The 24,780-nt window shown below is 62.1% G+C and overlaps 1 protein-coding gene and 1 non-coding gene across 14 annotated transcripts in view; both read left to right on the top strand.

Moving 5' to 3' along the window:
* The window catches only part of SNED1 (sushi, nidogen and EGF like domains 1), a 58,025-nt gene that overhangs the window by 20,477 nt on the left and 12,768 nt on the right, over nucleotides 1-24,780 (top strand). For 7 of the 13 annotated variants that reach the window (XR_001596879.2, XR_001596878.2, XR_001596881.2 and 4 more), the window contains exons 7-25: nucleotides 605-718; nucleotides 4,604-4,729; nucleotides 4,933-5,037; nucleotides 5,260-5,373; nucleotides 5,937-6,053; nucleotides 6,716-6,832; nucleotides 6,987-7,103; nucleotides 7,261-7,374; nucleotides 7,629-7,802; nucleotides 15,159-15,272; nucleotides 15,825-15,938; nucleotides 16,224-16,337; nucleotides 17,387-17,500; nucleotides 17,998-18,294; nucleotides 19,454-19,637; nucleotides 21,014-21,126; nucleotides 21,847-22,128; nucleotides 23,122-23,266; nucleotides 23,479-23,561. Coding sequence is in view for 9 of the 13 variants with exons in the window: in XM_016144211.2 (XP_015999697.2) it covers nucleotides 605-718; nucleotides 4,604-4,729; nucleotides 4,933-5,037; nucleotides 5,260-5,373; nucleotides 5,937-6,053; nucleotides 6,716-6,832; nucleotides 6,987-7,103; nucleotides 7,261-7,374; nucleotides 7,629-7,802; nucleotides 15,159-15,272; nucleotides 15,825-15,938; nucleotides 16,224-16,337; nucleotides 17,387-17,500; nucleotides 17,998-18,294; nucleotides 19,454-19,637; nucleotides 21,014-21,126; nucleotides 21,847-22,128; nucleotides 23,122-23,266; nucleotides 23,479-23,561 (2,658 nt within the window). In the remaining 4 variants the exon portion in view is untranslated. The remainder of the gene's footprint in view (nucleotides 1-604; nucleotides 719-4,603; nucleotides 4,730-4,932; nucleotides 5,038-5,259; nucleotides 5,374-5,936; nucleotides 6,054-6,715; nucleotides 6,833-6,986; nucleotides 7,104-7,260; nucleotides 7,375-7,628; nucleotides 7,803-15,158; nucleotides 15,273-15,824; nucleotides 15,939-16,223; nucleotides 16,338-17,386; nucleotides 17,501-17,997; nucleotides 18,295-19,453; nucleotides 19,638-21,013; nucleotides 21,127-21,846; nucleotides 22,129-23,121; nucleotides 23,267-23,478; nucleotides 23,562-24,780) is intronic. The other 6 variants (XM_016144215.2, XM_016144216.2, XM_036237928.1 and 3 more) reach the window with 5 other exon arrangements.
* LOC118613911 lies at nucleotides 2,296-2,414 on the top strand. The gene has a single exon (XR_004956011.1). It is a non-coding gene; the product is annotated as a 5S ribosomal RNA (ribosomal RNA).

Below are 24,780 nucleotides of genomic sequence, written 5' to 3'. Positions count from 1 at the left end.
CTTTAAGGAAGTCGGGGTCACCGTGTGTGGTTGGCCTGGGCCCCCGAAGCACCTGCGTGCCTCCTGGGGCGCCCACAGCCCCCACGCCTCCAGGGGGCTGCACACCTGGCTCCGGCGGTCTGGTCCCTGTGCTGAGTTGTTTGGGGAGTGAGCTGTGGCAGGACACGTGGTGTGGCCGGCGGATTGGGAGTCAGGGAGCCGGCATCCTAGGTCGGGGTGAGAGCGCAGACAGCGGTGGGCTGCACTGGCTCACCCCCACTCTGACCGGGGGCTCGGCGCCTTCGCACCAGCTGCCCCTGCGGCAGAATCTCCCCTCCCCCACCGGCCCGCGCCCTGGCTGGCCCCCCCACCACTGACAGCCCTGGGGCCACCGCAGCCCTGAGCCCACCGGCCTCTGCCCTCTGCACCGCAGCTCAGTCTCCGTGCCACGCCAAGGGGTGCGCGCACGGCGGCCGGTGCCAGGCGGACAGCGGCCCGCGGCGTGCGCGTACCCGGCTGGCCGCACGGGCGCCGCGCGCGCTGGGCAGGGCGGGCGGGGACGGCTCGCGGGGGCGGGGTGGGGAGGGTCTGGGCGCGGCACTCAGCCCCGCTCTGCCCCCCACAGACGTGGACGAGTGTGGCTCCGGCCCGTGCCTCAATGGTGGCTCCTGCATCGACCTCGTGGGGAACTTCAGCTGCCTGTGCACAGAGCCCTTCCAGGGGCCCCGCTGCGAGACAGGTAGTGGCCGTGCCCCCCACAGGTGACTGCAGTTGCGAGGTCACCGCCGCTTTCCTTCCTGGTCCGGCTCAGCGCCCCCACAACGCCTCCCCCGCCCCCAGCGGCCTGTGTCCCTGCTGGGGAAGCTGGAACGACCCACGGCTGTGCGGGTCGGGGGTCGCGGCTCCGCCTCACCTGCTGAGTGCCGTGGAGCAAGTCCCTGCTCCTCACGGGGCCTGGTCTCCCAGCAAAATGCAGGCCCGCCTCCCTGCTCAGGGGAGTCTGGACCGGCCACCGCCCTCCCTCCCTACTGCGACCCCGGGGCAGGCAAGGGACCACAGCGGGGGAGCCGGGAAGGCAACTACCCTTACTGTGTGGCGAGATCTGCTACTCCCTCCTCGACTCCTTCTTGTCTAAATGCTGATTGTGACTCAGACCAATTAAACGGTCACCTAGATTTCACGACTCCCGGGAAAGGTCCAGGGCCGCAGTGCACACATCGCCCCGATGTGGCCTCGGCCCCTGTGCCGCCCGCAGTCCGGGTGGCTTTGACCCAGGAGCCGCTCTGGACCGACTGTCAGATCTACTGAGTCTGAAACTTAGGAGGAAATTACATTTTAGCCATAAATAAGGCAAAGGTGACGCTGTGCCTGCCGTCGGCCCGGGGTCAGATGGCCACATGTGGGCGGGCAGCGTCCTCAGGAGAGGGTGGAGCCGCTCCGTGAGGGCTGGAGGCTGGCCCCGTCACCTGGCTGCTTGCTTAAAGTCACCCTGCGTGCCACAGTTCTCCTTGCCCAGATTGTTGTCTAAATATCCGTGCATTTAACTAAATTTGTGTCAGAAAACAGATGAGTAATCTCAAAAGATTTTACAAAGAAACCGCATTTTGTATAGAAGAATAAAGTGAGTGAAAGCAGAAGGGAAGAATCAACAGAAGCAACTCTTCTACCGCTAACATAAGCTCATTAGCCACCTCGCAAGGTGCAAACCTTGACATGCTAATCAGATCCAATAAGAAGTTGGCCAAAATTTGGAGATCATAAAAAAAAGAGCATCTAGCCTCCTGAACCAGCCAAGGACTAACTGCCCTGGGAAGTGCACTCCCACTGTCAAGAACTAGAAAACCAGACAACTATATGAAATATATGAAATGACAGTTTCCACCCACTGGACAACAGACAGCACGAGCCCCTGGCCCCGGAGGAGGGAATGCGGTGAGGTGAGCCCGGGTTGCCTGGGTTCCGCCTGGGGCCACTCTCCAGGCTGCGATGCAGGGAGGGGTCCGGGCTCCAGCAGCCCCTCTGAGACTCTGAGTCGAGGCAGACTTGGTTCGGTGGCCGGAGTTTGCAGGCGCTGCTGGGGGCAGGGGCACGAGACCCAGCTCAGGGGCTCTGCGGGGGCCACTGGGCCTGCGTGGGGGGTGCACCCGGCTGCAGTCGGCCCGCCTCACAGTGCGGCTGGAATAATGCACCCCACCAGCCTGAGTGGGGGGAGCTCTTTGTGCCCAGGGCCAGCACAGCATGGTTTCCTCGGTGGGGTGTCACCTCTGTAGTGGGGATAAATAAATGCTGAACAGCCATAAGAATCTGAAAGTCTGAGTCCACGGCCACGCCACCCTGAACGCCCCCGATCCCGTCTGACCTCAGAAGCTAAGCAGGGTTGGGCCTGGTTAGTACTTGGATGGGAGACCACCTAGGAAGACCAGGTGCTGTAGAAGTAAAAATCAATAAAATAAAATAAAATAATAAATAATAAGGGATTGTAAGCTGACAAAGTCCTTGTAATCTGTGAGGTCGACCAAAAGTTGCCTAGCCCAAAAAATATATATATAGATAGATAAATATAGATACAGACATGAAAGTTTGAAAGGATCAAACTGATCCTAAGTAATTTAGCTGTATGCTAGAATAAAATCCAGCATAGAACCCAGGACCCCAAAATATACAATAAAAAATTATCAGGCATACAAAGAATTAAGGAGAGATGACACACGGCCAGAAAAAAATTGATCAATAAAAACGGATGCCAGAAATGATTGAATTAGCAAATACAGATATTTAATTGCCTGTGATGAAAACGTTCGATGTGCTCAAGGCTGCTACAGGAAACGAGCATGAGAAATAGGGGATAAAAAAGAAACTTCTAGAGGTGAAAATATAATGTTTGAGCCTTAAAAACGCCCTGGATTGTACTAACAGCAGGTTAGACGCTGCAGAAGGAAATACAAGTGAACTTGAAGAGAAAAATAGAAACAAGTCAGTGCGCAGCAGAGAGAGTGAGGGAGAGAGGAACGGCCCCCCAGCGACCTGCGGGGCAGAGTAGGGGGGGCGGCGAGGGGGTGCAGAGTGTATGAAGAAACGCTGCCCGTGATGAACCCTAAACCCCACACATCCAGAAAAAGCACGAAGAAAACCACGCGAAGCCACATCACAGCTTGCTGAAAACCAATGACAAAGAGAATCTTACAAGCAGCCAGAGAAAAAAGACGCCATCGAAACAGAAACGGGGTGACAGCAGCGGTCCCATCAGAGACAGTGGGGCGGCGCCTTTAAACGAGGAAAGAAAACACTATGGGGGTCGCAGTGTGCGCCCGGGAAAACTGCCGTCCGCAGCGGAGGCGCAATAAAGACGCCTTCCGGCAGCAAAAGCGGAGCCTTCGTCGCCAGCGGGAGCACCAGGAGAAACGCTGAATTCTTCAGACAGAAGGAGGATGGGCCCAGGAACGGGGCCCACGCCGAGGAATGACGGGCACGGGTGGGGCTCTGGATCTTTTCATCTCATCGAAGACAATCATAAAAACGAGGAGAGCTGCAGAGCGAGGGCTTGTACCACATGCGGAGGTATAACGCGCTTAGAGCGGAGCGCGCCCGTGTGCGGGTGAGAGAGGGACATTTTCGGCTTCCCTGTCACGGCTGCTGAACTCTGTGGATGTAAGGCGAAGCCGCCAGCCACAGAGGACACGAGAGGAACAGAACCGGCTCTGCTCCCGTGCGATTTTATTTTTAAAGACGCGGCAGGCAAGATGGTGCGTGGGCCGCTTGTCAACCTCTGGGTACAGGACAGGAAGGGGGAGAGGCAAGCGCGCGCCGGCGGGCCCTCCGCCCTGTGTCGAGTGGAACGCAGGGCCGAGGGACGCCTGGGGCGCCGGATGCTCTGACCCTGACCGCTGGGGGCCGCACAGGTCCACGCGTGTGTTACCACTCACGGAAGAGCGCAGCGAACTGAAGCCAATCGCGCCGTGTATCAATTTAACAGATACATTCCGAAACTGCGCGGAGAAACCAGACGCCGGGGGCGGAAGAGCAGGAGGGTGGCCAGGGGTCACCAGCGGGCACGGCTGCATCGCGTGAAACGAGCTGCAGCGCGCGGCGCACTGCGGCTGAAGAGGGGCCTCGGACGAGGGCAGCAGGGTCCGTTCATCATCGACCCCAAACCTACAATCGGCATGAACCCACACGCGAGGCCAAAGCTGACAGAACCACAGAGAAACGCGGACAGGGGACGTGGGCGCTGCTCTCGGGAATGGGGGCCAGGCGGCCAGAAGTCAGGACGGAAGACCCACGCGCCCCGTCGCTGGCCTGGGCTGACGGCATTCACACGCACGTCCTTTCCAAGGGCTCCTGGGCACCCCACGAGCCGCCCTGTGGGCCAGAGCCCAGGCTCAGTAAACTGACACAGCCGAGTTAACCCAGAAAAAAACAACAGGAAGGTGTCTGGAAAAGCCCAGGTTTTGCTAACAGGTGCGCGGGCGGATGCATCTCGAGGCCTCGGCCTCCCCGGGCCTTGGGCGCACCCCGAGGGAGGCTGCTGTGCAACAGGCCCCAGGCTTCGACCTGCTCGGCCCGAGCGCAGAGGTGACCCCGCGACGAGTGCCGGCGCCCCTGGTGACCACTGTCTTTCTTGCAGGAAGCACCCCGGCGCCCGACGCCTGCCTCTCGGCGCCTTGCCAGAACGCGGGCACCTGCGTGGACGCGGACGCGGGCTACGTGTGCGAGTGCCCCGAAGGGTTCACGGGCCGCGACTGCCGCGACAGTGCGTGGGGGCCGCGGGCTGGGGTTCCGGGGGGGGGCGGGGCGTGCAGACACCCAGCGCAGAGAACTGCGAGGGCGGGGTGGGCTTGCGGGTGACCTCGGGAAGGGCGCCAGGAGCGCGTGCGCGCGCGGGCGCAGGCATGCTCTGTCGCGAGAGGGCCCCAGCGCCCCCACAACGGAGGCTCCTCCCTCTCTCCGTGGCAGGAACCCCCGAGGACTGTGAGTGCCGCAACGGGGGCCGGTGCCTGGGGACCAATGCCACCCTCTGCCAGTGCCCCCCCGGCTTCTTCGGGCTTCTCTGCGAATTCGGTAGGCGCCCTGCCCCGAGCAGCCCCCGAACCCGGGTTTAAATGGCGGCTGCGGCCTGGACTGGGGTCTCCAGGCCCAGATCCTCCATCAGTGGCCCCAGGAGGAGCTGGCCCAGAAGTGCCTGATCTGGCTGCCCCGGCGCAGTCACTGGGTCTTGCGCAGCCAGGCCTTTGTCCAGGGCGTCCCCGGGAAGACGAGACTGGGCTCCCCCTCTCCCCGCAGAAGTCACGGCCACACCCTGCAACGTGAACGCGCAGTGCCCCGACGGGGGCTACTGCATGGAGTACGGCGGGAGCTACCTCTGCGTGTGCCACACCGACCACAACGCCAGCCGCTGTGAGGGGGCGCGGGGGCGCGCCCGCGGGGCTGGGGGGCTGCCCGGAAACGGGGGGCGAAGGAAAGCAGGGGGCACGGCCTGGGCTTCCTGCGGTGGCTGCGCCCTCTGAGCCGTCCTGGTGGTGCGGCCCAGTCCTTGTCCCCCAACCTCGCCGCTGCGCCGGGTGCTGGGAGCCAGGCTCCGCGCCCCGCACCACCGTCGGAAGTTAACGCCTGCGCAGTCCCGCATGTGGGCCAGCTCGCGCTCCGTCCGTGCCCGTGTGCCCAATGACTCACGTAGTGTGTCGTGTGTCGTCACGTGTCCTGGGCTGCTGGTGGTGACGTGAAGACGTCGTGGACCACAGCTCCATCCAGCTCTCAGAAGAGGGAGGCTGGATTCTGGAAAATTCAGGAATAACAATTCCAGGGAGGGGCCTCAGAGCCCAGCGTGGTCGAGCCCGGGCAGAATGCATTTTAAGTGGCCCAGGTTCCAGCCAGGTGTCAAGGTGACCTGGCAGGCCCGGGCCCTGCAGCCTCCTGCTCGGGGTGCGACACCGGCTCCAGGGCCCCCTTTGCCCCCGCAGCGCTGCCCTCGCCCTGCGACTCTGACCCCTGCTTCAATGGAGGCTCCTGTGACGCCCACGACGACTCGTACACGTGCGAGTGTCCGCGCGGCTTCCACGGCAGGCACTGCGAGCAAGGTGGCGCCCCTCCCCCGCTGCGCCCCGCGCCTCGGCCCCTCGTGTGCCCGTGGCCCCGCTGTCCTGGGCCCTTCACAAAGGTGTCCCCAAGGGGGGCATGGGGGACACAGCGGGCTGCCGTCAGGGGGGAACTCCGACACCAGCCTGGGAGGCGCCTTGGGGCGGGTTGGGGGCGCGGGGTATGGGGCTGAGCTCGCAGGCAGCGCCCCTTCTCCCCACACCCAGCGCTGTCGCTGGGTGCGATTCCTCAAGCTAGGGGACAGCAGTGCCCTTGATCCGCACCTTCACCTGTGTGGACGCCCAACCCGGGCCCGGGCGCCCGAGCTCCTCGTGGCCGGGAGGACGCGCCGGCGCAGCCCAGGAGAGCACGGGGCGTCGCGGCGGGCTGCGCACGTGGGGGCCGCGCACGTGGGGGCCGCGCACGTGGGGGCCACGGCGGGCCGCCCCAGCGCGTCCTCCTGCGCGTGCGCGGGGCAGGGGCGGCCGGCTCTCCGCCGAGAAGGGCCGGGAGCCCCGGGGGAGAGTGGACGCGGCACAGGCCCCAGGGCGGGGCGGGGTCTGTGGGACTCGGTGGACACGCAGGCCGTCCGTCCGTCGCGGGCGCCGCAGGGCCAGCCGGCCGCGTTCACCGCCTCGCTCTGTCCCTCTGTCCGTCCCCACAGCCCGGCCACGCCTGTGCAGCTCGGGGCCCTGCCGCAACGGGGGCACGTGCAAGGAGGCGGGCGGCGAGTACCTCTGCAGCTGCCCCTACCGCTTCACCGGCAGGCACTGCGAGATCGGTGCGCCGCTGCCGGGGTGCGCGGGGCAGCGGTGGGGGCGGGGTCCCGGGGCCCCGGCGGGCTCCGCGGGGGCCGGGCTCTGGCGGGCGGTGGTGGCGGGCGCGCACACGTGACGCCACGCACCGTTCCGACCCCACGTGGCCTCTGCTTCCAGGGAAGCCGGACTCGTGCGCCTCCGGTCCCTGTCACAACGGAGGCACCTGCTTTCACTACATTGGCAAATACAAGTGTGACTGCCCCCCCGGCTTCTCCGGCCGGCACTGTGAGCTAGGTAAGGTGCAGCGGGCCGGTGGCCAGGCCTGCCAGGCATAGAGGCAGGCCCAGGCGGGGCTGACCCAGGCGGCAGGGGGCAGACGGGACGCCCCAAGCAGCCCAGAGGCCTCAGGAAGGACAGTGATGGGTGACAGTGACCCCCTGCGCCCTTTCAGCCCCCTCCCCCTGCTTCCGGAGCCCCTGTGCGAACGGGGGCACCTGCGAGGGCCTGGGCACAGGCTTCTCCTGCCGCTGCCGGGCAGGGTACACGGGACGCCGGTGCCAGGCGGGTGAGAGGCTTGACGGGCCAGGCCGGGGCTCGGGTGTCCCTCTGAATTCTGGAAGACCAGGGCTGGGCGGGGCGGGGGGGGGGGGGGGGTTGGGAGTGGAGCCTGCGGGCAGCCTGTCCTGGAGGTTGGGGCACCTTCACCACGGCGGGCTGTGTGGGGAGCCAGGGTCCCGGGCTCTGGGGCCTGGTGGGCAGAGGGCAGGGCGAGGGTCGGGGGGCAGGTGCCCCGAGGTGCAGGCTGTTGTGTCCTTGCAGAGGTGGACTGCGGGCCCCCCGAGGAGGTGAAGCATGCCACGCTGCGCTTGAATGGCACTCGGCTGGGCTCGGTGGCCGTGTACTTGTGTGACCGAGGCTACAGCCTGAGTGCCCCCAACCCTGTCCGGGTCTGCCAGCCGCAGGGCGTCTGGAGCGAGCCTCCCCAGTGCCACGGTGATCTGCGGGCCCTTTGGGGCGGGCGGCGGGCAGGGCTGGCGAGGCCAACACCCTACTCACCTGGCCACGTGGGGGAGCCCAGCAGTGCTGACTGGGGGCCCTCCCCCTCCCCCCTGGGTCTCCTCCCCACAAACTGAGGCCGGAACCCTGTGCGGATGGCGGGGATGACTGGGCCTAGCCCCCCCCGGTTCACTAAGGGCTCCCGGGTCCTTAGCAGCCCAGAGCTCCAGCCTTGACACTCACGCCCACTCTGCCCATGAGGCAGCTGAGGCCAGAGGCCAGGGGCCGGGGGCCGGGCCAGATCGGGTGCAGGCTGCCCTCCCTCGCCTGTGGGACCAGAGCTAGCACTGAATGAGACCCACCCCGGCGGGGAGCTGCTGCTCCAGGGCGTCCTGGATGGCCAGGGCCACGTGATGGTCCTTGGACGGCGCCCCTGGAGCCACCGCTGCAGGCAGGCGTCCCGCACTGGCCCGAAGCGTTCAAGTCTGTTCCTCAGAAAATCTGAGTGGTGGTAACACTTTTCACGCGACGCGGATTTTTAAAACAAACTAGCATAGGGACAGGGACAGCATCCAGACGGGCGGGCACGTACACCCCTCGCAGGCCCGGCCTGTGCGCCCTGCTCAGGCAAGGCGGTCTGGAAGACGGGTAGGCACCACTTGGCCTCGGGTTCTTCCTTCTGCTCCCATCCTCCCCAGCCCCCGCTGCTGGGCACCAGCTAGGAGACCCCCCACTGCTGCTTGCCTCCAGGGAGTGTAAACTAACAGCCGAGACCACGAGACCCCGGGGAAGGGTAACAAGCCCAAGACAACAGTAAGTCCAGACAACACGTCCTACCGGGAGGACCGAAGACGAGCAGGCGCGTGGAGGACGGCCGTGTACAGAAGGAAGCAGGGCGCGGGCCCCAGAAAGCCCGACCAGCAAATGGTTTTTAAAAGGACTGAGCACTGTGACAGTTGAAAGAACAGACACAACTTGTAAATTTATAGATGGATACAAAATGAAGACTAAGTTAATGAGTCGAAAGATCAGTTTGAGGAATCTCCCCAGAAATCTTGATAGAAATCAAAACACGCAGGCACTGGGAGGGTAGAAGGGTAAGTGCCGACGTCGAGCTCACAGGAGTCCGAGAAGGAGAGAAACTACGAGCAGGACGAGCCCAGCGCCTGTGGGGCTGGACTCCCAGCAGCACAGCGCAGCCCCCGGGGACAGCAAGCAGCAGGACAGGGAGATGTTAGACTCGTCATACATAATAAAATCGAAGAACATCGGAGACAGAAAGAAATCTGAAAACGTCCAGAGAGGAAAAAGAAACAATCTGCAAAAAGATAAGATCAGGTTGGCACCAGACTTTCGATGGTATCAGATGTAAGATGATGAAACTATTTGTTGAACACGGATCTCTTCCGTTAGGATGCAGACAGTTACAAACTATCATTGCTCTGGGTGTGGATACAGCGAGGGGTGTGTGACACCCAGGAAACCTCAGATAAGCATAAATTGTATCTTTTAACCTGTGGGAGAGCTGAGGAGGCAAAGCGGAGACCAGCCCTCCCTGGGGCAGCGACTGCGGGCGGCCGCCATGCGGGGTGGGGTGGGGAGCAGTGACCGCGGGCGGCCGCCCTCCCCGGGGGCCAGCGGGAGGGGGCAGCGTTCCCGCAGGAGCAGGGAAGTCGCGGAGGCCTCCGACGGCTGCGGACACGTGTGGCGGATTGGAAGGGGGCTGCAGACGCCGGCAGCACCTCATGGCGCACCGGTTCCCCCCACGGGGCTGGACGGAGTGCATGGGAAGCAGAGTCTCACACGGCTGAGATCTCAGGTCCAGCGGGAGGAAGAGCTGGTCCCAACCCTGAAGTACCTCAAACCAACGTGAACCGAAACTGACCTGAACTGCGGCCCCGCCTGGCCCCCCCGCCCCGCCCCCGCCGCCAGAGACCAGCTTGCGCTGCTGCCTGGCAGGCATGACTCACTTTGGTTTCTCTGAACACATGCTATCTAAGAAGCAAGAGATTATGACATGTAATCTTGAGAAGAAACGGTTGATAGAAACAGGCCTGCAGATGACCCACACGTTGGAATTAGCAGACAAGGACTTTAAAACAGGCATTATAAATGTGTTAAAGAAAATGAATTAGGGAATAGAAAACTTTGAGCAGAGGAAAGAACAATTTTAAAAGTAACAAAACAGGAAACACAACATCTGAGATGAAAAAATGCACTGGATAGCTCACCAACGGAATGGATACAGCAGAAGAAAAATCATAGGATCCAAGGACAGGTCACCAAAGTTATTAACTCTAAAGGTCGGAGGGGAAAAATGAATTTTAAATTATTGATACATAATTTTTTAAAGCAACAGAATATCAGGAATATGTGGGACAATATCAAACACCTAATTGGAGTTCCAGAAAGGGCAGAAAGAGCTGAAGAAAGATTTGAAGAGATAACGACTGAACATTTTCTAAATAAGGAGAAATACATCAACCCACGAAAACAAGCCCAGCAAATAACAAGCAGAAATACTGAAATATACAAACTTAAGACCTAAAATTTTTATTCAAATTGTTACTCAAATATGAGACATTAAAAAACATTCTCATGCAAATACAGCCTCAGAGGCTTACCCCTGCCCCCCAGAAAAGGTCATTTTTAGAGGAACTACTCAAATACTAAGATAAATCCAGAATATTTTGTAAGCAATAAGGGAGAATTATGAAATACTGTAGAAAGATTTGTCATTATCTAAAAGGAGAAGAGAAAAAAATGGAAAAGGTTAAGATTAAAAAGAATTATGATAGAAAATACATGGATAAATGTGAATGGCGGAAACTCTTCGGGTAAAAGACGGATTGCTGGGTTTATTACAGCACGAGCTGCACACTCAGAAGAGGTGTACGGACATAGAAAGGCAAAGGAACAGGGTGCGGGCGACGTCGGGTAAACGCAAATCGAGTTTGGACAGAACAGACCACGGAGTGAGGAGGGTCTCTCTCCACGATGACCGTTTCAATTCACCAAGAAGTCACCCCCGTCGTAACATGCAAACATCAGGTGAAATAGTCTCCGTGTGTATAAAGCAAAAATTAATGGACTGCAGAAAGAAAAAGACAGATCCACCAGAATACTAGGAAATTCCGCATGATCTCTCTCAATTAATTCAGGTTAAGGAGCCAAAAAAATCAAAAAGATAGAAGATTTGAACAATATAATCAATAAGTCAAGCTAATTCATTCTCTGAATACATACAAAACATAAGTTATTAAGAAAATGGAGATAAATGTTCAACTCTATGTTTAGATATTTTTAAAGATACTTTGAAATGCCTCATGAGCCACAGCAGAAGCCATGCAGAGAGTGAAAGTGTTTCTGAATGAATAACAATGGTCACTTTCTGCATTGAAACTCCTGTGATACAGCAAATACTGTGCTTTGTGGGACATATACAGCAGTAAATACACGTTAAAAAAGTTCAGGATTAATGAAATAAATGTCTGACTCCAGAAATTAGGAAAACAAAAAAATGGTACTAAAGAAAGTGGAAGGAAAGAGGTACCACGAAGAAGAGCCGTAATTAATGAAACGAGCCACGGGCACGAAAGGGGAGAGAAACGACCACCAAATTAGTTCTCTGAACATTTACTAAAATGGTCAAGTCTCTATCGAGATTAAAAAGGAAAAACAAAGCACAAATAAAAATCTCTATAAATGAAAACGGTGACAGAGAGTAGAGATTAAAAAGACGATAAGGGGATATTGCCAACTGGCCTATATAAATAAATTTGAAACATTAGGAGAAATGGACATAATATTCCTAGAAAATGTAACTTACCAGAAATGACTCCGGGAAATACAGAGTCTACATAATTCTATAACTATTTAAAGAAACCGAAGCAGTAGTTAAAGCATTTTCCCACAAAGAAACACCAAACAATGCGACAGGCACGTTCTACCGTGCTGCCAGGGAACAGACAGATCGACCCTCGCAGCATCACACAGGCCTTTCCAGAGAGTAGGAAATAAAGATCATGTGCCAACCCACTTACGAGCCCAGTATAGCCCGGAACCAACACCAGACACGGACGGTTGGGGAAAGTAAACACATGAACGGAGACGCAGACATTCCGTAGCCTGTCAAGTCTTATACACCATTATTGAGTTGGTTGTTGCATGAATAGTTTGATACTAGAAAATTCTGCTATGTTAACCAACTGAAGGAGAAAAACCATATAAGAATCTCGATAGATACATAATAAGCATTTGACAAATTTATACCCATTCATGAAATAAATTCTTACCAAACAAAGAATAAAAAGTACTTGCTTATCCAGATAGAAACATCACACATGTGCGTGCACACACGCACACACACGTCTAGTACCATGTGGTGTGAAATAATACAGGATCTATGGGAGGGAGAACTTAACAGAGAATTATCAGAGCCACACATCCCCAAGCGTGCAACCCCCACAGAGAGGCGTGCTCAGCACAGATGTAGCCACACTGGCCGCACCGTGAGAAGCAGGAAAATAACTCACGTGTTTATGGTGTAAGGAGGACAGGTACATCGAGAGGGCTGTGGGACAGTTTTCTGATCCTCGCAACGCAGGAGGCAGCCTTCCTTTGCCTCTTCTCAAACCTAGACTAAACAGCATCCTAAGTAGAGAAATGTTCCTCTTAAAATTGTGAATAATAAAAGTCTAACTGATATTACGTTGGCAGTACTAGCAAACGCAATAAAGCAAGAAAAAGAAATTGATATCATGAAAATGCTCAAGGAGGAAGTAAAAAGGTCAGTATTTACAGTTGATAGGTTTGCCTTTAACCTATAGGCAAACTATTGAAAATGAAAGGAAGTGTAACATTCAGTGGATGTGGGTTACTATAACAAAATTAACTTCATTTTTACACACCAGTTAAGAATGTAATTATGAAAAATACATATATAGAGAAAACCAATGAAACAAAAAGCTAGTTCCTTGAAAAGTTCGGTTTTAAAATAGACAAACCTCTAGCTAGACCGATCAAGAAAAAAAGAAGAATGGGCAACATCAGAATGAAAGAGGAGACATCACAAACGGTCCCCCCGGCGTTTAAAGGGCAACAAGGGTACTGGGACCTAGGCCGGCACAGCCGACAACCTACAGGAAGTGGATGGGTGCCTCGAAAGGCACACGTTACCGGAACTGGCAGAAGAGTGAACAGAAACGATGAATATTCCTGCATCTGTTAAATTTTAACGTGTAATAAAAACCTTCCTGAAAAGAACATGGGAGGGCCAGATTCGTGGAGCCCTGGTGAGTACTAGCATTAAAGAGAGGATGACACCCCGCGTGGCTCTTGTAGCATATACAGGAGGAAGGGACATTTCTCGGCTCATTTTATAAGACTAGCATCGCCATGAGACCAAAACCAGACACTACCAGAATGAAATTACAGACTCAGTAATGTAATTCACCATATCAGGAAGGAGATAAAGAGGAAAACCGTATGACCCTCTTAATGGACGCAGAAAAATCACTTGACAAAATTCAACTGTTACTAAAAACTCTTACTAAACTTAGAAGGGAATTTCTTCAGCCTGACACAGGGCGCCCATGAAAACCAACAGCCAGCGAAAGGCCTAACGGCGGAGCCTTCTGGGGCCGGCAAAGGCACCGATTTCAGCAGCTGCTGCCCCCCCCAGCTCTGTCCTCGGCGGTGCCGCAGATGAGGAGCGGGCACAATCGGCCAGCTGTCAGGAAGGAGCAGCGAGGACAGGACCGCGCCCACGAACGTCTGAGGAAGCCGCGCCAAAGCGGCCGCGGGACGGAGGAGCGCCTCCGAGCAGGCCCCGGGGTGCAGGGTTGATCACACAATGGACTGTAATCCCACAGGCTGGCAGCGAACACTTGAAAAAGGAAATGAAACAGTATCATGTGCAGTATCAAAAACATGATAAATTTTTACATGTGCGAAATGAATTATAGACATTAACGTAAGTGCGCAAACTATAGACTAAAAAAAGTATGAGAATGTTGAAGACAGCTCGACTAAATGGTCATGCCTCTCCACACAGCCAATTTCAGATGGAGTCAGGATTCAAACACTTTTTTAATTACATATGTTTGAGTGGGAAATATAGGACTTGGGGTAAGGAAATAGTCCTTAAGCTATAAAAAAAAGCACTAATAATAAAAGAAAAAATGGGCAAATTAACTAAATGGTTTCAAGACTATATGAAGAACTCTATGAATCAATGAGGAAAGAATAATCAACCCATTCGGAAAATCCGGCAAAACACACGAACAGGCATTTCACGGGACGGGAGACTCACAAAGCCAACGCACACAGGAAGAATTCCGCAGCCACCCGAATGCCGAATGCCGACTGGCACGGCACGGAATCCCGCGCCGGTGAGGCTCCGGGCGTCTGCGGGCCGCGCGGGCTGGGCGTCGGGGGCGGCAGGACGGCTTACGGACTGCTGCAGGAGGCGTGCGCTGGTTCGAGCACCTTGAAGACGATTAGGTGACGAGCCCACTGAGGGCACCGGTCACTGAGCTGTGACCGAGCAATTCCGCTCCCGGGTGTACATCTCAGGAAGGCTGCACCGCCGGACCCGGAGACGCGAAGACCGTACGCAGAAGCATCTTTTTGTTTGCAAAAGCAAAGGGTCTAGAACGAACCCAAATGCGCGCGGAGCTAGGGCGGGGCGGCGCGGCCCGGGCCGCCGCGGGGCGCGATGGGGGAGCGCGCAGGCCGCGCTGCGAGGGGCCCACGAACGGCGCGGCCGAACCGCACGGTGTTTAGGCCACTCGCAGCCATTCCGAATGAGCCCAAAGAGCCACAGAAGTCTGCGTCCCGCGGGATGGGGCGTGCGCGCCACCGGACGAGCTCCCCGGCGGTCACGGTGCCATCGCCATCTGTTTACTTACCGGCGCGGCACGCCTTCCAGTCAAGCGTTTCTAAATTGGACGCTTCGAATCCAGGAGCACAGCTCCCGCGTGAGACACACCCGAGAGGGTGGGGAGGGGCAGGGTTCGGCTGGTCATGTCGGTTTCATCCGCGATGGCTCTAGACCCCGCCCGGCCGCGGAGCTCTGCGGGGACTGGGCCCGTGTCTTCTGAGAGCCCTTAGGGTCCTTATTCATAGACACCGCCCAGCGCCGGGCCCCAGTCCGTGCCTCCTGTCTGAGGCTGCCCGCCCTGGGTCCCCGCCTCTGCAGCGCCAGGGGGTGTCACAGAGTCCCGCCCCCTCCTCAGAACACAGCTCTCGCCCGTCCTGATCTGGCCTCACGCCACAGCCTCTAATGACAGCACGTTGCTTTGTTCTCGGGTCTTGCTGGCTGCTGTGCGCTTGGGCGACCCTCGCACGCAGAAATCGACGAGTGCCTGTCACAGCCGTGCCTGCACGGGGGCTCCTGCCAGGACCGCGTGGCCGGGTACCTGTGCGCCTGCAGCCCGGGGCGGGAGGGCGCCCGCTGCGAGCTGGGTAAGACGGGCCCACCCTCGCCACCAGCCGGCAGCTCCAGTGCCCTGGCCATGGGGTCCCCCTGGCTGTGGTCACCTTGCTCCAGCCAGTCCCCTCCCTGGGCTGGTCTCTGGTTGGGGGCTGCCTGCGCCCTCAGGCACCAACCAGCTCTGCCGTCCAGAAGGACGTGGGTCCCTCCCAGGGGCCGGGGGAAGGAGCTCCCCTGGCAGACGTGGCCCTGATCACGGGTCCCTTGCCCTGCCACCCACAGTCTGTAGCACTGGCTCCTGGCTGGCAGAAGGAGGGGGCCCTGCAGCCTCAGGCTCGTGAGACAGACACCACCAGGGGCCGGGCCCAGGATGTCCAGTCAGGGCCCCCAAAAGCCTGGGCAATGCAGCGCAGGATGCAGAATCCTGGGGCGGGGGCTTCGGGGGGCGGGGATGGGGGCAGGTGTCAGGCTGAGGCCCCAGGCTGCACACGGAAGGCGGGGGGTGGGGGGCACAAGGCCGGGCAGGGCTGTGCGGGCTGTGTAGGGCTGTGTGGGCCGTGCAGCCTCATGCCCTGTGTCTGCAGAGACAGACGAGTGCCAGGCACAGCCCTGCAGAAACGGAGGCTCCTGCAGGGACCTCCCAGGGGCCTTCGTCTGCCAGTGCCCCGCAGGCTTCGCTGGAGCCCACTGTGAGACAGGTAGGCGCTGTGCTGGGGGTCCCCTCGCTGTGACACCCCAGACGGCCCGGGCAAACCCGTTCTCTACAGCGCAGGCTGCTAGGGGAGAGGGTGCAGCCCAGTCCCCAGGGCCCCGCCCGACAGGGACGCTGGCGGGAGGGACCCCAGAGGTGAGGGGGCTTCCCCGAGCCCCTTGCGCCCCACGGGCCTCTCCCCTCGCCTCCCCTTCCCTTCTGCCCGCTGTCCTCTCCTCCCTCCCCCAGACTCCCCCCTGCCGCTCGGGCCCACTCTCTGGATGTTCCGCAGAGGTGGACGCCTGCGCCTCCGGCCCCTGCCGGCACGGCGGCCGGTGCGAGAAGGCCGGCGGGGCCTACCTGTGCGTCTGCCCGGAGGGCGTCCTCGGCCACCGCTGCGAGACAGGTGGGTGCAGCCCGGTGCTCCCCACACCCCGCGCCTGCCGAGTGCCCCGCCTCCCCCGTCTCCCCACCTCCAGACCGCCCCGTCTCATCCCTCGGAGGCACCGTCAGGCCTGCGCCCACCCGGGCTCCACGTCCAGCCACGCGGCCCTGCAGTCCCTGGACGGCCCCCGGGTCCGCGCATCTGGAACAGTCGCCCCCCTCGGCCCACAGCAGGGGCTCCCAGGGGAGCGCCTCCCAGATGAGGCCTGGCCTGCCCTGAGCTGCAGCACCCGCCCCCGCTCGCAGGCCAGCACCTGGTTCTTCACAGCTCCCCCTCTCCGGGGTGTCCGATCCAGACCGTTCCCGCCTGCCGAGCACACCTCCCCTCCTAGGACGGCTGTGTCCTGGGGGCGCCTGACCTGCCTGTTTGTGTGTCCGCGGCCCCCAAGCTGGGCCTGGCTGGCAGCACTCAGAGGTGCAGGGTGCACGGGGCTCCTGGGCCCCAGCTCCAACACAGGGCAGCACAGGCTGTGCTGGGAGCAGGTGTGGGGCCGAGGGCCGCAGGGCCCAGCAGCCTGCCTGGGAACTAGCACACTAGGGGCTGTGTGCGGCCAGGCCTGGGGCCAGCGAGGGCCCGGGAGGACAGACTGCAGCGGCTGTGACAGTGCTGGTGGCTAACTACTTGTGTGCACGTTTCCTGTGGCCTTCCTGGCGGCCTGCCCTGCCCGGGGGCTCAGTCCACAACACGGTGCGAGGGGGCGGGGCGTGGGGTCAGAGCCACTGCCTACCAGGGCACCTTAGGGGTGGTGGCAGGGTGGCCTGGTTCAGTGTCAGAAGGTGACACCGGCCTGGCCCCTCAGAGGGACCTCTGGCAAACCCTGCCCTCCCCCCTCCAAGAGTGTCCCCTCTCCTGCCCCCACCCCCCAAAGCGCTTTCTGTGATGGCACCACCCCCCTCCACCCGCAGACGCAGCCACATGAGAAAGACCCAGTGCCCCAAGGTGTAAGGGCAGGAACAGAGTGGGGGGCCTGGCCACACCCCAGAGCTCACTGCTGCTTTCTGCCTCCCCAGTGAGTGACCCCTGCTTCTCCGGCCCCTGCGGGGGCAGAGGCTACTGCCTGGCCGGCAATGGGTCCCACAGCTGCACCTGCAAAGTGGGCTACACCGGCAAGGACTGTGCCAGAGGTGAGGCACGAGGGCACCAGCATGGGGTGCCGGGGTCCCCCCACCTCCAGCAGGGGCGGCAGACGCCCAGAGCACAGGCCAGAGGGCCGAGCCGCGAGCCCAGGGCAGTGCGCCTGCGCAGTCGCTCACCCAGGCTCTGAGAGGCACGGAGGGGCATTCAGCCCCAGGTGGCACAAACGTGGCCTCGTGCGCGCACGCGGGACCCTCCAGGAGCCCCAGATGCAGTCGCATGCGAGCGCACGGGGACCCTGGGGGTGCGGGGCAGAGCTGCGGTCACGTGCGCGCGCAGGGGACTTTCCGGGGCGCATGGCCAGAAACCAAAATGACGGCATCCACTGCGGGTGCCACGGAGCAGGCTCCCCGCCAGCAGTGCCCGCCTCTGCCCCGGGGCAGCCAGGCCGGAGAGCCAGCGGGCCAGACACCTGCTCGGGGGGCCGGGGCCTCCACGGCCGGCGGCTGACCACCCCCCTTCCCTGTTCTTGGCCGAAACCCTGAAGAGCTCTTCCCGCCGACGGCCCTCAAGGTGGAGCAAGTGGAGGAGAGCGGGGTCTCCATCTCCTGGAGCCCGCCGGAAGGCCAGGCGGCCAGGCAAGTGCTGGACGGCTACGCGGTCACCTACGCGGCCGCCGACGGCGCGGCCCGCCGCACCGACTTCGTGGACCGGAGCCGCTCCTCGCACCAGCTCCGGGCCCTGGCGGCCGGCAGGGCCTACAACATCTCCGTCTTCTCGGTCAAGCGCAACGCCAACAACAAGAACGACATCAGCCGGCCGGTGGCGCTGCTCGCCCGCACGCGTGAGTGGCCACGCCCGCCGGGCGCCGCGGACGCGCGCAGAGATGGCGCGAGGCGGGAGTTGGGGCGCCTGTGGGGAGCCCGACAGGGTGCCGGGTGGGGGTGGCTGGGGGACAGGTCAGGCGGCAGGCGGCCACCCTGACACTGCCGAGAAGGGGATGCCAGCCTGTGGCCAGGCAGGTGGGGGTGGGGAGGACGGGCATCTCGGGAGGCTGGGGCCTCCCCCACCTGCCTGCTCCTGGACAGCCGGGGGCAGCGCACCCTTGTGGGCAGGCGCTGCCAGTGGGTGGAGCCTGGGGAGGGGGTGCTGGGGCTCCAGGAAGTGGAGCTGCAGCTGGGCAGCGCTGAGGGGTGGTGGGGGGCTCTGCGCCGCCCCCTACCAGGTGCTGGCACAGGACCAGCCGCGGAGCTGGGAGGTGAAGTGCAGAGGACAGTAGCAGGTGTCACGGGAGGAGGGAGCGGGGCATCCTGGCGGCCCTTGCGGGGTGCTCACGCTGAGGGCCAAGCGAGGGACAGGATGAGGCAGTGAGGACGGGCGTGCTGTGATGGCCAAGAGGCACCGAGGACGCGCCCTGACCAACGGGAGCCTCTGGGGACCGAGGGAGGAGCAGCTCACCCTGGCTCGTGCTTCCCTGGTGCTCAAAGGGGGTCCACCTGGAAAGGGGGTCTGGAGGAGAGAGGGAGCCTCCGCTCCCCAGCACAGTGGGGTCTCCACGGGGAGACAGGGTGGGTGACCGACCACTGCCCACCCGACCGGGCACTGCGTGCCCATCTGAGCTCCGGCCCCACCTGACCCTTCCCCTGGGTCTGGGCGCAGAGGACCCTCCTGGCCCCTGTGCCCGACAGGCCCCAGCAGCACCCAGGCGGTGCCCAGACGATCACCGTCTGTGTGACCAAAGCAGTCAGCCAGGGAAGACAAGGGCATGGCCAGGGTCAGCGCCAGTCAGGAAGGACCCTGCCCTGCTGTGGCCCCTGGTGCAGCCGGCTGGCCCTGGGCAGCACCCACAGTGGCCCCTCTGCAGCCCCCCAAGGCAGAGCGTGGAGCTACCCACCCAGACGAGTCATGCCTGGGCTGCCTGTGCCCCCCTCACCCTTCCTGAGCCCCATCTGTTGTCTTGAGCTCCTGCCTTCCCCCGGATGAGCAGCCCCCTTGTCTCCCAGGACCGCACCCTGTCGAGGGCCTCGAGGTCACCAATGTGACTGCCATGGCCATCTCGGTGCGCTGGGCTCTGCACAGGACCCACCACGCCACGGTCAGCAGTGTTCGTGTGTCCATCCGCCACCCGGAGGCGCAGGAGGACCAGTCCACCGAGGTGGACAAGAGCGTGGACAAGTTCACGTTCGGGTAAGAGCGCAGGCCGGCCTCCTTCGCCCTGCGGCCTCTCCCGCAGCCCCCCTGCCGTGCCCAGCCGCCTAGGGCAGCAGGGTGTGCGCCTCCCGGGTCTCCAGGCACCCAGCCCACACCAGGCCGTGCCGCCTCCCTCTGAGGTCTCGCTCCTGACTCGCCTCCTCACGGGGCTGCTGGACAAGCGTCTAAGTATCCCAGAGGAGCAGGGACACCCTAAAAATCTGGGCGCAGGGTCTCCTGCACAGATGGTGAGCGAGACTTGCCGTGGTGACCAGCCGAGTCCTTCCAGCCTAAAGCACGCAGACCCTCCGAGAGGGAAATGGGGGTGACCGTTGAGTTGCCTTACACATTTTTGTTCAGATAATCTGTTCACACCTTAAACTAGGCATGTAAACTTATGCCAAATTATTATAAATTAAGCACAAACAAAACTACAAAATAAATAAAGTTCAAATGAACATCAGTGACCCAGAATGGCTGATGGAAGTAAAGCCGCTGACAGCCCCATGTGCCTCGAGCCAGGTCCCAGGCCGCGTCCCCGCTGGGCCCTGGGTTGTCCCAGCCCCGCTTGAGGCAGGCAGGCAGTGCTGGAAGACAGAGTGTGGGGGAGAGGTGGCCCAGCCGCCTGGGGCGCTGGACTCGGGCCTGAGCAGGACACAGCGGGAACCAAGGGAGCCCCCCTCAGACTGCTGCGCCTGACAACCGCGTCCAGGCGGGCTTGGCGGGAGCAGCTCTGCTGTCTCTGGCCGCAGTCACGGGGAGGGGGCCTTGGGGACCGCGGGTGCCAGGCGAGTGCCTCCCTGGCACACCCACGTTTGCACATTTCCAGTTTGCAGACTTACCAAGACCATTTTTTCCTAAGTGTGTGTGCTGTCCCTCCGACCGGACGGCCACCTATGTGGGGGACAAGACTCTGTCTCCTTTCCCCAGTTCCAAAAAATGACACAACAGAAACATAAATGGAGCCCTGGGTGGGTACTTGGTGATTGTGTCGGGGTCCCCAAGACCACCCCAAGACTGCGGGGGCTCCCAGGACTGACGGCTGGGGTTAGTGACAGAAATGGCACAAAGCGCATGGAAGGAGGAGGTGCACGGGGAGAAGTGGGGGCCCAGGCGTGGCCCCCCGAGCTCCCTCCCCGTGGAGCCACACGGGCCATGCTTCGTCCCCTCCCCCCCCCCAGCTGTGACGACACGCATGAGGACTGGGGAAGCCCGTGAGGACGCAGCGCCCGGGGGTCCGGGGCGGGTCACAGCGCACTCTGCCTGGGGAAGAGCCCAGGCCCCGGGAGGAAGCGGGCTCGGCCTGACCCGCACGCTGCCGCGAGGCCCTCTTGTCCGCGAGGGGCTGGGGACCATCCGCCCCTCTCCCGTAGGGCCCTGCTGCCCGGAAGGAGGTACACCATCCGGGCGACTGCCCTCAGTGGGCTCAGGGGACAGGAACACCCCACCGAGAGCCTGGCCTCGGCACCGCTGCACGTTTGGACCCGTAAGTAAGCTGTGTGGCTGGCCCAGGCCGGTGGAACCTTCCGGAAGCTCTCACCCCTCGGTCCTCTCCGCAGTGGCCGTGGCACCAGAAACCCAGCCCCGGGCTGAGTGTAGCCCGAATGGCAGCATGCCCAGGGGCCAGGTCCTCCTGCTGGGCTGCCGCTCACACTCGAAGGCCCCTGGGCTGCCACCGAGCGGCACTCGGCCAGAAGGCCCCAAGTGGCCCCCTCCGCTGAGCAACATGGGCTCTTGGGAGCAGACCCACCCCCACGGCCCCTCCCTCCCCAGCACGTGGGAGAGGGGAGCACCGCACTGCGACAGGGACCAGCGGCCAAGGGGGTGCAGGTGGCTTGGGGAGGAAGGAAGGTGTGAGCAGGGCCTGGCCAGAGGCGCAGGGTTTAGCACAGGGGCAAGTCCTCCTGGGGCCCTGAAAAATGGGACTGGGCCAACTGCTCTCACCTGCGTCTGGGGGGAAGGTGTGTGGCCGGGCTCAGGGTCTGAAGCGCCACACGGGGGGACGCGGACGTGGCGCTTCTCTGGGCAGGAGGTACAGCCACAGACTCACATCCCCCATCCCCTTAGGGACACAAGGTCACCTGTAGTCACCCCGTCTGGTTTCACACAAGGCTCCAGCAACCCTCGTCAGGTCTTTAAGCCCCGTCCTGGGCAGAAGACCCCATCAGCCCCTTCCCCTCCCTCCCCTGCTCTGTGCCTCGTCCAGGGCCCCTGCCACCAGGAAACCTGACTGCCACCCGAGTCACAGCCACGTCTGCCCACGTGGTCTGGGATGCCCCCACTCCGGGCACCTCGCTGGAGGCATACATCATCAACGTGACCACCAGCCAAAGCACCAAGAGCCGCTACGTCCCCAGCGGGAGGCTGGTGTCGTACACAGTGCGGGACCTGGTGCCCGGGAGGCGGTACCAGCTCTCAGTGACGGCCGTGCAGAGCGCCGCGGGCGACCAGCTGCACAGCGAGCCCGCTCACCTGTACATCATCACCTGTAAGTGCAGCGTCACAGGCGAGAGGACGGGCGGCTATTCGGGCCTGACCCTGTGCGGGCCACCTGCGGTGCCCTGGGACCCTCCCTGGCACAGCCACGCTGTCCAAGGGCCGTCAGGCAGGCAGCGAAGAAGGGTCATCGACCCGGGCGCTCTGAGCGCGAGGGTGGGTGAGGAAGGGCTGGGGGCCAGTGGGTGCTCGGTCGGCGACAGCAGCTCGGTGGCCCCAGACAGACGGAGCAGTAAATGCAGGGCACCAGCTGAAAACGGGTGCCCAGAGCGGGCAGTGGCGGGGCCCCAGTGAGGCGGGCGGCCAAGCTGCCCCATGAGGAGCCACAGGCCAGGAGCAGAGAGAGACCAGGACCGCCGAGGAAAGGGGGCCTGGGACAGGCAGCAAGGAAAGCCAGAGTGGACTGGCGGACGAGGAGACAGACAGCCCGGGAGCGTGGGGGCTCAGACGGGCCGCGCCGAGGACGTGGGCCTGCTGCCCTGGGGCCGGCACGGCCCTGCTCACTCTAAGGCTCATGCGGGGTGTGGGGGAAGGGGGCGTGGCGTGCACAGCGGCATCTGACGGGGAGGCAGCAGGGGCCGGGGGCGGACGCAGGGGGACCCCTCCCTGACCCTCCCAGACCCAGGGCGGCCAGGGGAGGAGGGGCTCGCAGGTGAAGGAGGGGGACCAAGGGGCAGCTGGGGGACGAGGACCCACAGAGCAGCCGCACCACCGCTGTCAGGGCACGTACGGGCGGGGGCTCGGGCGGAGGCGCTAGGCCGCCCCAACGCGACACACGGCAGCGCCCCTGTCACCCGGACGCGGTGGCTCCTCCTGAGACGGGGCCTGCCAGCAGGTGGGGGAAGGGGCTCCGGGGGCTCCTCAGGAGCCTGACCCGCCATCCGACCGCCTGGAATGTTCTGAGCGCGGGGCGGGGTGGAGGTGGGAGAGAGCCGCAGACCTGCCTCACGTGGCCACCCCACCTTCCGCCCGCTGCCGCCCGCAGCCCCGAGGGACGGCGCCGACAGACGCTGGCACCGGGGAGGACTGCACCCACGAGCGCTCAGAAACGGCCCGCCCCCCGCGCGCCTGCCAGAGCTGCGCCTGCTCAGCGACCGCGGCGCCCCCGAGGGGCCTGCGCCAGCCCCCAGGTGCGTGCTTCTGCCGCCCCCCGCCCCCACCCTGCCGGCCCCCAGGTGCGCGGTTCTGCCGCCCCATCCCCCTCCCCCGGACCCGTCCCCCGCAGGTCCCCAGGTGCGCACTTCTGCCACGAGCCCCCCCGCGGAGCAGGCCCGTCGCCAGGCCACCGGCAGGGCCCTGGGCACGGAGCTCCATGGGGTGACCCTGGCGACTCTCCGGGCAGCTTCTCGGAGCTTGTGGACGGCAGAGGACGAGTGAGTGCCCAGCTCGGGGGCTCGCCTGGCAAATCGGTCACCGTGAGATCACGTGAGTGCCTCAGCCATCCCTGACGACCTCGCCATTACTCATTCAGGCTTCGTAGCCAGAATGATGAGGCTCAAGACCCCTAAAACCTGATTTTTAGGGTCTCTGGCCAGGGACTCTGACGACCTGCAAGGTCCTGGGCTCTGAGGCCAGCAGGAAGTGCTGGTGCCACCCAGTCCTAAGGAGCCTCCTCGTTGCAGCCGTGGGGGGCGCAGGTGGCAGGCAGGGGATGCGAGCAAAGACAGAGGTAGCAGGAGAGAGGCGGGTCCGGGCGGGGCTTTTCTCCGTGCGCGGCCGGGGCCGGCGCAGGGCTCTGCTGTGGTCCTTGGAGCGGCAGCACCGGCCCGGCCTGGGGGCCTCTGGGAGGGCAGGGTCCCCCGGAACCCTGTGGCAGGAGCAGGAGACTGGCTCATGCCGCAGTCCGGGGAGCTCGTGTCCCGCCACGTCGGGCACTGGCGCTCGGTTCGGCTTCTGCTCGGGGACTCGCCAGGCCGCCTGCGGCAGTGCCCAGGCTCCCGGCCCGGCCGAGCAGCTGAGTGCCGGAGCGCTGGACAGAGAGCCCCGGGCTGCCGGCCTCCCCCCGACTTCTGCCATGGCACGCCCCCACTGCCTGGAACCAGGCGCCGGTGGGGCTAACGACACCCCCGGCCTCATGTCCCAGAAGACTCTGGCAGAGGCCCAGGCACGCTTCGTGGGCATTCTCCATCAGAGGGGGTGATGGGGGGGCAGCAGACGGGCAGAAGCGGCCACTGCACGTGGTGACCAGAAGGAGGGAGGGCACAGCGGGTGCCTGGGGGGCCTCCTGCAGCCATGCGAGCAGATGCCCGGGGCTGGCAGGACACCTGCAGGGGGCGCCGTGCAGTTGGGGCAGCTCCAAGTCTGTGTAGATCCGGGGTGGGGGGGAGGGGCGTCATGGCCCCCCCAGAAGCAGGGGCTGAATGGCTTAGAAAGTGGGATTTGGAGGGTGCCGAGAAGGCTGAGGCCCGTCAGGCTGGAGACTCCGCCGCTGCTGACCTTGTCCACGCAGCCCCGGCGGGGGGTGGGGGGAGTGAGCATGGGGCCCACCGGGGAAAAGCAGGTGCCAAGCACCATGCCAGAGTCCGGGCGGGGGCAGCAGGTGAGCAGACGCCCAGCCCCCAGGGACAGCCCCACCCCGCCGGGAGGAGCCCCCAGGCAGGTGGCCAGCGGAGGCCACAGTGCGCGGTCAGCGCTGCACTGTCCT

This window comes from Rousettus aegyptiacus, unplaced genomic scaffold (genome assembly GCF_014176215.1).
Source record: "Rousettus aegyptiacus isolate mRouAeg1 unplaced genomic scaffold, mRouAeg1.p scaffold_m13_p_2, whole genome shotgun sequence".
Lineage (NCBI taxonomy): Eukaryota > Metazoa > Chordata > Mammalia > Chiroptera > Pteropodidae > Rousettus > Rousettus aegyptiacus.
Note: the sequence above shows the minus strand (reverse complement) of the source record. Positions and strands in the feature narration are given on the sequence as shown.